Source organism: Malus domestica, chromosome 06, assembly GCF_042453785.1.
Source record: "Malus domestica chromosome 06, GDT2T_hap1".
NCBI classification, from domain to species: Eukaryota; Viridiplantae; Streptophyta; class Magnoliopsida; order Rosales; family Rosaceae; genus Malus; species Malus domestica.
Genome location: NC_091666.1, coordinates 19,372,556 through 19,386,970, shown reverse-complemented (window position 1 = coordinate 19,386,970; position 14,415 = coordinate 19,372,556). Strand labels below are relative to the sequence as shown.

Sequence of the window (14,415 nt, the reverse complement as noted above, 5' to 3'; positions counted from 1 at the left end):
CAAACCCTAGCCAACTAAAATTAATAAAAAACCCTAAATAAAAATAGTAAAATTCGTCTAAAATCTGAACAGCCACGTTTTGGCCCATAAGCTGCTCCAAAACTGGCCCAATATAGCTGGATTTGATGTTTGGAATATTCTGAACACTTTTTCAGAAGGCCACGAACCCATCCGAGGTCATCTTGGGCTCCAAAAACGTCATTTAAGCCCAAAAACGTCATTTTCCAGCACTGCGCACTGCTTCTTTATTTCATCGCCAGAAAATAACCGTTTGGTGGAAAAATCCCAAATTTTGATACGATCAAGCTAAGTGACTCACGAACGTCCTCCAACTGGAATTACTCCAAAATTCGTCCATTTGATCCTGTTTTGCTCCAGAGGAAGTCGAAAGTCCTATATTGAAAATACAATTCAAAGTATCAAAATTCTTCTAAAATATTAACCAAAATATACTAAGATTAGGGTAAAATATATAATATAAAATCTACTCATCAAATACCCCCAAACTTAGCTTTTTGCTTGTCCTCAAGCAAAACAAAACTCAAACAAAATAAAAACTTAATAAACTAGACAACTAGCTAAAATTAACTGACAAAAATTTTCACCTTCAAAGTTGCAATCCATAGCAAATTTTAAAAACTAGAACATCTTTTCAAAAGTTCCAACTAATCCCACCACAAAGTCTAAGCCATTTAGAATCAATTAGAAAAGAATTCACAAACTTCCTTTGGTGTAAAGTGAACCAACATAATTAAGGGGACTCGACTAAAACCCTTACCTCTCGTCCTTATTTATTTCACACATACTAACTTTAAATATAACTCTCTTTCTTTTTCTTTTTTTTTTCTTTTTCAATTTTTTTTTTCTCTTTTTTTTTTTTCATGTATATAACATTTTTTTTTTTCAGTAACAGTAGTGGTCGTGCAATGTCGGTTCACTTAAGCTTTCAATCCAACCCATGTAGCGAGCTTTAGGTCAATGACTCCCAAACCACTAGGGCTTTAGGGCACTAGGTGTAGAACACCCCTAAGGACTTATTAACCCAAGCTGAAAAGGCTACGAAACCAACTAACCACCCTGCCCCATGCCAAAGCTCTACCGTTTGACGCGAGAATCACTGCTGATTAGGCAGGACTGGCCCGGTTACTAGGCAAAACCTCGGGTGAGACAATTATTACTTTTTTCACAATAATAACTGACTTTACTTAAAACAAAAATTAAAAATAAACTTAGACTAAAAGCAAGTGTTTCAATCTCACTCCCCACAAACCATGTTGGTGTGATGTGCAAAGTTCAAAGTATAATTCATGAATTAGTGTCTAAGCAACGATAAATAGAAAAGACTCTAATGTGGGATTAATCTTTACCATGTCCATTTGTTCTAACGTTTAAAATAATCTATGGATATTAACTTAGCACGAATGAAAATTTTTAAACGGACACAATAATAAAAAAACTAAAATTTACTTTCCCACCCCCAAACTTATTTCACACTTTGTCCTCAAGGTGTGGAAACTAAAATAAAAAATGACAAAAATAAAATAAACTTAAACTAACAAATAATAATTATAACAAGGAAAAGTAGTAACAAGAACCAAAGAAAAAGAAAAAAAAACTACCTGGCTTTGGAAGTGACGTTGTGGTTGATATAAGTGTGGCCAAATAAAAGCCACACAAAGCCCATGCAATGAAAATCTCCAACTTGCACGCCTGCTGTACACCATATTTGAAATCAGCAGGCCATCACGTGGCTTCCATCAGGGCCTTGCATTGAGAAGAGCATGCTAGGAGACGTGGCCTCCTATATGGCCTGGGAAATGAAAAGGTTCCGCGTGCAACTTGAATTTTTTTTTTTTTTTTTTTTTTCTGGTTGACCTCGAGCACCACGCCCTCCTACTCTCTGCGTTTGATTAAACCAAGAGCCAAACGGCTCTTTCTTTGCCTAGTTCAAGACCACGTTCTCGGACAGACAAGAAAAATGCCAGAATTGGACACGTGTCGCGCATCCGTGCGACCACTTCTTAGGATTCCAACTAAAAGGTTAAGATCAACCCACTTGCCCATATCTCTCTCTTCCTTGCAGATCTGAAAATGCTTTCTCTCCATTTCACAGCAAGCCCTTCTATTATTTTTTTTTTTTAGTTCTCTCGGACCCCATTTTATCTCTCTACTTTCTTTTTATTTCACAACTCTCTCTCTCTTCTCTCAGACCCCATTGCTCTCTAAAATGAAAAAGAGCTCTCCTTCTTTCACATTTTTCTCTCATTTCCTTACTCCTCCTCACCCTTAGCCGCGCAACCACACACACTTTCCTCTGCAAAAATCCGAACACAGCCTTACCACAGAGGTAAACATTGTCCATTTGTGCGTCTCATATACTCCACACTGCATGTGTAGACTGATGTGGTATTTTGTTTATGTGCACAGGTTCTCGATCTGGAAGTTTAGCCATGACAAAGAAAACGCAAACCAGCTACAACCTTGCAGATCTGGTTCCTGCAAAAGGTAAAAATCTTGTACTCCGTAGGTTAATGACAAAAATAGCTTCATCACATATGCATATAATTATAATGGTGTGGTATGTGTGCACAACACTCAGATCTGTGACAGACCCGAGAAAGAACTCTCAAACTGAAAATCCACTGGACATAAAGCATGGCCCATCATGAAGGTTTTGATCTTTCGACTATGAAGGTATAAACTCATCCCTGTTCTTGGTTAAATGTCATGATTTATTTCGTCCATGGAACTTAGAAAAATGATAACAAAAACCATATGTATATGCGGGTTTGAACATGAATCGAACGAACAACATACTGATTAACATGATATGATGAAAGTGAACTTGAAGTGCGGGAGACTGATGAACAAATATCAACACTAATAAGACCTTAAGAAAATATGACTTTCACAAGCTTGTGTGTTTTAAGTGATACATAACCTGGATCATGAAAATCAAATTGTCATTAGTCTTCTTGTTGTGAACTGTTCAGGAAATGTGGTCACTGATAGATCCGTGGGAAATAAAGTGGACGGCGAGACCTCAGCTGCAATAGACAAAAACGGGACAAGCTTCTAAGAACCCAGATCGGTGAATCTGGGAGGTAAAATTTCATATCCTTGCAAGTGGAATTGTTGTAGATCTGGTAATAATAGCTGTACTCAGTTCTGTGGTGTATGGATCTGTGATTTAATTGTGCTTCCTCCATGCATCGCACAACTGAGCTGCAGAAAATTAACTGCTCTAAACTCTGTTTCTGTGCTGGATCTGCAACAATCTCCCCCAAACTTGTATCTGTGAATGACTTGTTAACTGCTTTAAATTTCCAGCATAGTGTAGATATGGTTGATGTGAACGTTAGACTTGCTGCTGGGTGCAGGATTCCAGCATAGGACGCGCTTTATTTTCCACGTTCGCAACCTGCAATTAACCAATATGTGTTAAAAATTTGAAAATAAAAATAAAAATAAAATGGGTAAATAAAATCAACTTGCAATCTTCCATTTTTTTGAATTTTTCGTTTTTTTTTTTTTTTTTTTGAATTATTTTTATATGTATGTTTTTTTTATTTTTTTATTAAAGAGAATCAAACGAAAATTAAAATTAGGAAAGAGTTTAGGAGAATTGGGTTGCCTCCCAAATAAGCGCTTTATTTTAAGTCTGTAGCTAGACGTTGCGGAAGTCCGGTGGCTAGATCACTGGTGCCTTCAGAGTCAAAGATTCGTATGCAGTATCAAAGGGTGACTCCACGTATGGTTTCAGCCTGTGACCATTCACCTTGAATGTGTTGCCTTGAGCCTCATTAGATATTTCAACTGCCCCATGAGGAAAGATTTTAGTAACCAAATACGGCCCAGTCCAGCGAGATTTTAATTTCCCTGGAAACAACTTTAGCCTTGAACTGAATAGCAACACCTTTTGCCCTGGCTGAAATTCTTTCCGTAAAATTTGACTATCGTGAAACGCCTTAGTTCTTTCCTTGTAGATGCGAGAACTTTCATAAGCACCCAGACGAATTTTCTCCAACTCATTGAGCTGCAATTTACGTTGTTCCCCAGCTGAGTCATATGAAAAATTTAACTCTTTAATTGCCCAGAATGCCTTATGCTCAAGCTCCATAGGTAGATGACATGCTTTCCCATAAACGAGTCGAAATGGTGACATCCCAATAGGAGTTTTAAAAGCTGTCCTGTAGGCCCACAATGCATCATTTAATTTTAAACTCCAATCTTTTCGTGTTGAACCAACTGTTTTCTCCAAAATGCGTTTTAATTCTCTGTTTGAAACTTCCACTTGACCAGATGTCTGTGGATGATAAGGTGTAGCCACACGATGATTAATCCCATATTTTGCCAATAAATTAGCAAATGATTTATTAATAAAGTGCTTTCCCCCATCACTAAGAATAACGCGTGGAATTCCAAAACGCGGAAATATAACCCCTTGGAGGAATCTCAGGACCACTGATCCCTGATTAGTTGGTGCTGCTATGGCCTCGACCCACTTAGAAACATACTCCACAGCGACTAAAATATATTGATTCCCATGGGAAGATGGAAATGGTCCCATGAAATCAATACCCCACACATCAAATAATTCAACAATCAAAATACTTTGCTGGGGCATCTCATTCCTTTTGGACTGGTTGCCGACCCTTTGACACCTATCACAAGCCTTGCACCAATTATATGCATCTTTAAAAAGTGTAGGCCAAAATAACCCACTTTGCAAAATTTTTTCTGCCGTTCTTTTCTGCCCAAAATGTCCTCCACAAGCAAAATGATGAGCAAACCTTAATACACTTTCTTGTTCGGCTTCAGGAATACATCTGCGAATAATCTGGTCTGGGCAATACTTAAATAGGTATGGCTCATCCCAGAAATAATGCTTCACATCAGATAAAAACTTCTTTTTCTACTGAATAGTTAAATCTGGATGCACTACCCCTTTAACCAAATAATTAACCATATCAGCAAACCATGTTGTACAGAATTGGACTGCAAATAGCTGTTCATCTGGAAAACTATCCCTCAGTGGTAGGGAATCCTCTTCTGAAGCTGTTGGAATAATCAATCTGGACAAGTGGTCAGCCACCACATTTTCACTGCCCTTTTTATCTTTGATTTCTAAGTCAAACTCTTGCAATAAAAGAATCCAACGAATCAATCGAGGCTTAGCATCTTTTTTAGTCAACAAATATTTCAAAGCTGCATGATCTGTATAAACAATCACTCTAGCCCCAACTAAATACGAACGAAATTTTTCCAAAGCAAAAACAATTGCCAACAATTCCTTCTCTGTTGTCGCATAATTTAGTTGTGCATCATTGAGGGTTCGACTAGCATAATAAATAACTTGGGGAAGTCTATCTTTCCGCTGTCCAAGAACTGCCCCCACTGCACAATCTGATGCGTCACACATCAGTTCAAAAGGTAGGCTCCAATCAGGAGCTGCAATAATGGGTGTTGTAGTGAGGAGAGTCTTTAACTTCTTGAAGGCCTCCAAACAAGCCTCATCAAAAATAAAAGGAGCATCTTTCGCCAACAAATTACACAAGGGTCGGCTAATCTTGGAGAAATCCTTGATGAACCGTCTATAAAACCCAGCATGGCCAAGAAAAGATCGAACACTCTTAACAGTTGTCGGGGGTGGCATCTTTTCAATTGCATCAATTTTAGCCCTATCAACTTCAATACCCCTGTTAGAAATCAAGTGGCCCAAGACAATACCCTGCCTAACCATGAAGTGACACTTTTCCCAGTTTAAAACCAGGTTGGTCTTAATGCATCTTTCCAGAACTAGAGATAAATTCTGCAAACATTGGTCAAAAGAATCCCCAAAAACAGAAAAGTCATCCATAAATACCTCAACTACATGTTCAACTAACCCGGTAAATATGCTCATCATGCAACGTTGAAATGTGGCAGGTGCATTGCACAAACCAAAAGGCATTCTTCTATATGCGAAAGTCCCAAAAGGACAAGTAAAGGTTGTCTTTTCTTGATCCTCAGGGGCAACTGGAATCTGGTTGTACCCTGAATAGCCATCCAAGAAACAGTAGAAAGCACGACCAGCCAACCTTTCCAACATTTGATCAATAAATGGTAATGGAAAATGATCTTTTCTAGTACCAGCGTTGATTTTTCTATAATCAACACACACACGCCACCCTGTAGTCAAACGAGTAGGCACGAGTTCATTATTATCATTTTTCACAACTGTAATACCAGAACGCTTTGGCACCACTTGAATTGGACTAATCCACTTACTATCTGAAATGGGATAGATCATCCCAGCATCCAAAAGCTTCATAATTTCATTACGAACAACTTCTTTCATAATTGGATTCAACCGACGTTGAGCGTCAATGGCAGGTTTTACTCCATCCTTCATCAAAATTTTGTGCATACAAATTGTAGGGCTGATCCCTTTAATGTCAGCTATAGTCCAGCCAATTGCATCTTGATGACTCCTTAAAATGCGCAACAATTTATCTTCCTCTGTTGATGATAAATCAGCAGCTATAATAACTGGCAGCGAAGAATCTGCACCCAAGTAAGCATATTTCAAGTGTTCTGGAAGCACCTTTAACTCCAGTTTAGGTGACTGTACCTTAGAAGGCTGCAAGAGCTTTTTGGGTTCCCCCAAACTCTCAAAAACGTGCCTCCAACGTGGAGGTTGAAAAGGAACGCTTTCCAAAGCATAAACATACTCAAAACCCTCTTCATCTTCTGTATTTTTATTCTCAAACCCATGCAACACATTTAACAATGGATCAGATGTCAAACGTGGCATAATTTCAGCATGTAATAAACTGTCAAGCACATCAACACGCATACAGTCATGCACATCACCTGGCCTTTTGGTAGCTTCAAATAAACCGAACACAACAGATTGATCTTGCACTCTAAGTGTAAGTGTCCCAGCCTCTACATCAATTAACGTTCTAGCTGTAGCCATGAAGGGACGTCCCAAAATAATCGGTGTTTGCATATCTTCATCCATATCCAAAATCACAAAATCTGCAGGAAGGTAGAGATTATCCACTTTAATAATTAGGTCTTCTATAATACCCCTTGGATAAGCAACTGAACGGTCCGCAAGTTGTAGAATAACTGATGTAGGCTTGATTTCTCCTTGTCCTAGTCTCTGAAAAACAGAAAAAGGCATTAAGTTAATACTAGCGCCTAAATCAATTAAAGCACGTTTAAAATGAGAACTTCCAATTGTGCATGAAATTGTAAAACTCCCTGGATCTTGTTTCTTTGGGGGCAATTTGTGAAGCAGAACAGCGCTGCACTGTTCTGTAAGAATCACTTTCTCAAAATCCACAAGCTTCTTTTTCTTTGTGCAAACATCCTTCAAAAACTTGGCATAAGACGGAATGTTTTTGATAGCATCAATTAACGGTAGATTAATCTGAACCTTAGACAAAGTCTTCATAAAATCTGTCAATTGTTGATCTTTAACTTTAGGCTTCAACCGTTCGGGATAAGGCATAGGTGGTTCATAAACACGATCCTCAACAATAACCGCACCATCTTCGGAACTGTTCACTGTCTGTTCAGAATCCTTTGAATTGGCAGATTTTTCAACATTCCCCGAATCTGTTTTTGGCTGTGAAGTCACCCGCGAATTTTTTAAGCAATTTTCATCCCTGTTATCAAAACTTTTTCCGGAACGTAGAACTCTAACTGCCTTGCAATCTGCACCTCCCCTAGGATTTGGTTCGGTTTGACTGGGAAATGTACCTGGAGCCCTTCCAGAAACCTGCAACGCAATCTGCCCCATTTGTTTTTCCATGTTTTTCACTGATGCCTGCAGATTTTGAATTTCTTGAGTGGTAGTATTTGCCAATTTTTCAATCGCAACCTCCCAGGCAGCCTTAGGTGCAGCAGGTTGCTGTACCTGCTGTTGAAATTGAGGTCTAGTGTGCTGTTCCTTATCCCACCTTAGATTAGGATGATCTCTCCAACCTGGGTTGTAGAAATTAGAATATGGGTCATATCGGGGACGCTGGAAATTGTTAAATGCATTAACCTGCTCTGCTGTAAATTCTGGTGAAACCTCTTTATGTGGGCAGCTCATAAAATCGTGAGTTATCATGTTGCAAATGCTGCAGGCAGCTTGTAAAGGCTGCTGTACAGCAACTTGAGAACCTGGCATTCTCTGTAATAACATGTCAAATTTCGCGTCAAGCCTTTTCTCCATTTTTTCAATTTGTGCTGTAACATAGGGAGAACCAGTAGACATCTCAAAAGCTGACCTAGATTGTGGCTGCTCCACTGCCCACTGCTGAGTATCTTCTGCCATTTTTTCAAATAACAAACAAGCCTCTTGTGCATTTTTGTCTTTGTACGTACCTCTGCAAGAAGCGTTGACAAGAGTTTTTGTAGTCATATTCAACCCTCTGAAAAATATATGCATTTGATCAGTTGTGCTAATACCCGAATGCGGACATTTTCTAATCAACTCTTTAAACCGCTCCCACGCCTCATGAAACTCTTCGTTTGGTTTTTGGGCAAAAGATAAAATCTGAGTTCTCATGTCAAGAGTCTTAGAAGCTGGATAATACTTGTTTAGAAATTTTTCACTGAGTTGGGCCCAAGTTGTAATGCTTCCAGATGGGAGTGTGAGGAGCCATCTCCTTGCCTGATCCTTTAGAGTGTATGGAAATAACCGCAACTTAATAGATTCAGCCGAAAATCCCCTCACCAAAATGTTTTTGCACCCCATTAAAAATTCTGCAATGTGCATGTTAGGATCATCAGATGAAAACCCATGAAACGTAGGTAGAATATTCAACATGTGCTGTTTTATTTCAAATGCAGTCCCTTCTTCCACTGCCGGATATGTAATGCAACTGGGTATGTTTGTGGTATGGGCAGTCAGTGAATCACCCAGGGGTAGTCCTGCCTCTGGAATTACAAACGCCATTTTTTCTTTGTTGTGCAGGTCCCCAGTAGATACTGTTTCCAGAAATGTCTCCTGCAGTGGACGAACCCGCTGCAAATTTTTCTCCCTGCGTTTCCTCCTTAAATGCTGCTCAAATTCTGGATCAAATGGAATCAAATTCTGCACTGTTGAACGAGTGCTGACCATGCACAGTTTCGCACAGTTTCTGAAATCTGTACTGTTGTAATCTGTAAAAGTAAATGAAAACGAAAAGTAAATATTTTTTTTTTTTTTTTATATGTATAAACAGCAATAACTAATTGAAAATCTGATTGGTAGGAATTTTTTTAAATAATCCCCGGCAGCGGCGCCATTTTCTTGATAGGGATTTTTACTACTCATGTGAATGCGATAAAAACCTTCTATTTTACTTGCAAGAATCACAAGGTTATTGTAGTATAAACGGATCTCGCAAGGTCATTCTCCACAGGGATTATTAAATAATTCGAAACAAATCAGATTTTAATTAATGATTGTAAAGTAGAAATTTGGATGATTGATTTTATAACCTACTTAAAGTAAAAACGAATTTAATGAATTAAAATAGATAATCTGCAATATTAAAGCTAGAGAGAAAAGAAAACAGTTTTTAGAAAAATCAAATTAAGAAAGCACTAGGGTTCCACCATCACCTAGCAATCCTATGAATTTTTACCCATTACTTATGATCTACACATGCCACTTTGAAGGTTAGATTTTCCTAATTCATATTCTACTTGGAACCTCCAATATAGAACGTATATCTAACATGCAACCCGTCCGGACGTTCGGATCAAATCTAAACATGAAAGACTCATTATGCTTTATGAAAATCCTTTGAAAAACCATGCAATCCTTAAGACGTGATATTCATCCTAAAAGAAATTACAATTATTAATCACAAGAAGCCAGCGTCAATTTCAGGGAACCTTCCGACCAAAATTGCATCAAATTACTTTTCTAAAGATCCTAATGGTGATCAGGCATTACGACAATTAGATAGTGTTTATCCCGGTGATTAACAATTCAAAGTCCGCATGCAATCAATCATAAGAAATTAAATAAAAATCACATATTCATGCTAAGGCTCAAGGCTTCGCCCTAGCAATAGAAATTAGTTCCGCATATTCATAACTGAAATCGTAGAAATATCTATTAAGAAAAGGATTGAAAACACCTTCAAGTAGAAAATCTTCAAAATCCTAGCACTTCTCTCTGTCTCCAATATTGCATAAAATAATGCGTCATCAAAAACTGTAGACGGCTAAGCAATATATTTGCTAAGCCACCACCCAAACCCTAGCCAACTAAAATTAATAAAAAACCCTAAATAAAAATAGTAAAATTCGTCTAAAATCTGAACAGCCACGTTTTGGCCCATAAGCTGCTCCAAAACTGGCCCAATATAGCTGGATTTGATGTTTGGAATATTCTGAACACTTTTCCAGAAGGCCACGAACCCATCCGAGGTCATCTTGGGCTCCAAAAACGTCATTTAAGCCCAAAAACGTCATTTTCCAGCACTGCGCACTGCTTCTTTATTTCATCGCCAGAAAATAACCGTTTGGTGGAAAAATCCCAAATTTTGATACGATCAAGCTAAGTGACTCACGAACGTCCTCCAACTGGAATTACTCCAAAATTCGTCCATTTGGTCCTGTTTTGCTCCAGAGGAAGTCGAAAGTCCTATATTGAAAATACAATTCAAAGTATCAAAATTCTTCTAAAATATTAACCAAAATATACTAAGATTAGGGTAAAATATATAATATAAAATCTACTCATCACCTATCACAACCATTGGTCCAAGTTAATATGATTTAGTAGAATATAATACTCTCACTATTTCGATGAAACAAGCGAGACTATATGGAACTACTAACGAATGCTTTGCATCCTCATATGGACTATATAGTCATATTAGGTCTTAGGATGATTATGAACTGTTTGATTTGATCCAACACGAGCCTTGTGTTGGACCTTGGGTTTAAGGTAGATAGTTGTTGATTTTAGTTACGCGTTTAATCTAATTAAACCGTTATTTCCTATTGGGCGTTGGACCCAACTATTCCAATTTGCATACAAATAAACAAACAGGAATACTTGAAATAAAGAGAAAGGCTTATGCCCTTTTACAACACATTAGATGGACTTATGTCCATTTACAACAAACTTGAACTAATCAAATTACATTCAAATCTTAAACTACTTAGCCCAAACATTCACAATGTAAATCGGCCAATCACATAGCTCAATTATCGAGGCCTTTAGTTCATAATCACCCTTTTCTTAATCAATCACATTAACTAAGAAAACAACTTTCGGATTCATAGAATTGATTTAAATGGAACTAATTGAAATGAAAATCCAATTCTCATTAAAGAGATAAAACCATTTTGTTCTCATTTTATTTGGGCCAAAAACAATGACCTCAACAATTAGGCCATTATTTAATAAACATAAACTTTTGGGGTCACTTTGTAAAAACACAAAAGTTCACAACTTCATGTAATTACAATTAGAACCCAAAATTTTTAACAATGTAAAAACATCATTAAAGGAGCAAAACAATTTGTCCTTTAGAGTTTTTGGGCCTTAACGTAAAAACGTAAACTTTTGGGCCAAAATACAAAAACACAAAAGTATCAAAACTTTATGTAATTGCATAAAAGGCCCAAAATCACCCCCACTTGGGGTTGGCCGGTTTTAGAGTGAAAAAGAGTGTGAAAGGGTTTTATGCAAGTGGTGCATGCAAGTGAAATAGGTGGGTGAGGATAAAGGTGAATGGGATGGGTTGTAAGAAAATGTTTTGTGAAACATTAATAGCATTTATCATCCTCACCAATAATCCATCACCCATCATAAATAAACCAAAACTTTATGAAAAACACCAAACACTTTGAATCAAAATTCCAAACCCTTTTTGTTCTTGGTAAGAAACTTAAGAACATTGAAGAACACACATGAAAACTCATAAGAGCTCCATGAATGTTTTCACTCATTAAAACTCAAATTTTCACAACACAAAAGATGGTTAATATCCTAGGGTACTTAGGGGTTCCAAAAGTCACTTTAAAACCATTTTAACAAGACAAACATGAACCCAAAAATCCACCCTTTGGATTTGGCCGAATTTCCCAACATACATGGCACCAAATTTTAGTTCCAATATTCATGCTTTAATGAACTACATCTACAACATTTGAGATGCTAAATTTTCAAGCAAAATTTATTCAAAAGCAAGAACAAAGCTTGTAACATTTACAACACTTAAATCATAAACCATGAAAAATCACAAAACCCAAAAGGATTCACCATAAACTAGGCCTAGGCTCTGATACCACTTGAAGGAAAAAAAATTTCCTAGCTAAGAACATGTGAGAATATTTGAACACATATTCAAACTATTAACACATTAAAGTAGGCATGCATTCAAAAACAATTCTAAAACCCATGACTTTCAAAGCCTAGTGAATGGTGAACCATAAGACTCTTTAACAACATTAAAGAGAATGTGAGATTTAGAGATTTATTACCCTTGAAGTTCATCCTTGTTTACACAAGGGATTCACCCAAGTGGAGGGCCTTCAAGTCACCTCCTAGTTCCTTGGATCTTCCTTGTGATTTCCTTCCCTTTTGTGCTCCTTTGCTCCTTGAGGATGTAAGGAAAGGATCTCCAAAAACACCAAAGGTTTGGTGTCTCTAAGTCTCCACACCAAGGATGAGGTGTGAAGATGAAATGGATGACTTAGAGAAGAAAAGATTGCTAGCTAAATCCTCTCTAAGTGGCCGGCCTCCTTGTAGAGAAAAGAGAGAAAAATGTTTCTCCTCTTTGCCTCAAAGAAAACCCTAAATGAAAATAAAGCTATAAAGTTGAATTTATACTTCATCACATGTGAGTGGCAAACTTGTAATTAATCCAAGTTTGCATCCACTTACCCTATGGCCGGCCATGTTAATGTTATTGGGCTAATTGCCCATTTTGCTTTAGTTGTCATACAACTTAAACATAATGGGCCTTGTGGACCAAAATGCTTTTGGGTCCCGAAGTCCAAAAACAACTTAAAAGCCCAATACAAACATTTCGTATAATTAATTAACTATGACCATTCTTCAATTAAACCATTTAATTGCATATCCATTTCATTTAATTTCTTCACTTTCATCCTTACTCGGTGTACAATCCATTAGGTTCCATTTAGCGAGGTAGTAGGCGATTGTTACTCTTAACGATCGATTGTGAATTGAAACCACATTTCAATTCTCCCTTAAAATTAGTGTTTGCTAATCATTAGGGCTTCCACAAACCATGAGTGACACCTAGCAGCATGTCATGGTTACCCAAGCTAAGTAGAATTGGTTGGAGAACCTATCCAGTTACAACTACAACGCAATACGGTCATTCTCTAATACAATACTCTTAATCACATTGTTTGAGTGATAGTTTGTTTCATGTCTACTATCCAATGTAATACTTATCTATATGATTCAATTGAATATGATTTGGAACATACTTCCTAAGTCATATTCGTATGCTTTGACCAAAGACTCCCGAATCATATCTTATAATATTCTCCTTCCACCATGGAAGGTTAGAGATCCTTTGTTGTGCATTCATATGCCTACATGACTAGATAGCTTAACCCCAACAATGTCGTGGACACTCTTGATGGAATGCCTTTGACATGATCAAAGATCAAGGACCTAACCATTAGACATCTATGATGCCTCAGGTCAAAGGACTACTTTGCATATTGCAACTTACGAGTTCTTACATGACATGTATGTTCGAACTCTCTTTTGATCGTTCTTCAGTGTACTTGATTATTCTTTCAAGCACCTATGTGTTTGTCTTAGTGTCCAACACTAAATGACTTGAGACTTGTCATACTCACGCTTGAGTTGACATAACACATACTAACCTTAGCGGATTGTCAATGCCCAATTGGCAATCCTATGGCTAGGAACGTTTTAGGAACGAACATAAGAGAAAGGTCTCGTTAATCTAACTTACTTAAATCACTTCTCTCTTAGATCAAATACATTCCTTGGATTCTCTTATTGCTTAAACACATGATACAATAAATAGTGATTAACAATAAGCTTTGCCCTTCATTAAACATATAATAGTTTAATACAATAAGTATTCCAAAAGCTATTACATCAAATGAGTGGCTTTGTGGGCATACTTCCAACATTATCTTTAGTCATGATGCGGGGCTACGGAAGCCACTATGAGGTAACCTTCATTCTTCTCTTTGTGAACTTAGTTTAGCGCTTCTATTCTTCTTTCTTACTTTTGTAAATTAGGCCAATGTATGAACCGAGATGATCTTATTCTACCAAACAGGGGGGATCTGCAAACTTGAGCGGGTTTCCAAGCAAGAATTAGAGGCGAGGCTAGAGCTAGAACGACGATTGTTATCATTATAGGAACTCCAAAATATTCAAGCCGAGCTGCAAGCTTTGAAAAACACCCA

At 37.5% G+C, this 14,415-nt stretch overlaps 1 protein-coding gene, 1 long non-coding RNA gene and 1 other non-coding gene across 3 annotated transcripts; 2 read left to right on the top strand and 1 right to left on the bottom strand.

The window, feature by feature from the left end:
- The first annotated feature begins 2,143 nt into the window (after nt 1–2,143).
- On the top strand, nt 2,144–3,296 carry LOC108169772 (uncharacterized). The gene is made up of 4 exons (XR_003774490.2): nt 2,144–2,347; nt 2,428–2,505; nt 2,600–2,694; nt 2,994–3,296. It is a non-coding gene; the product is annotated as an uncharacterized lncRNA (long non-coding RNA).
- A 104-nt stretch (nt 3,297–3,400) lies between these two features.
- On the bottom strand, nt 3,401–4,627 carry LOC139197041 (uncharacterized). The gene has a single exon (XM_070823511.1). It carries the CDS (start codon nt 4,625–4,627, stop codon nt 3,692–3,694), a length of 936 nt encoding a protein of 311 aa, XP_070679612.1. The 3' UTR covers nt 3,401–3,691.
- Nucleotides 4,628–8,446: 3,819 nt separating this feature from the next.
- On the top strand, nt 8,447–8,551 carry LOC114825694 (small nucleolar RNA R71). Its single transcript, XR_003774525.1, has one exon. It is a non-coding gene; the product is annotated as a small nucleolar RNA R71 (small nucleolar RNA).
- Nucleotides 8,552–14,415: the final 5,864 nt, after the last annotated feature.

Coding starts and splice junctions, on each gene's coding strand:
- LOC139197041 (XM_070823511.1), bottom strand. CDS start 4,627: ATGCCCCAGCAAAGTATTTTGATTGTTGAATTATTTGATGTGTGGGGT.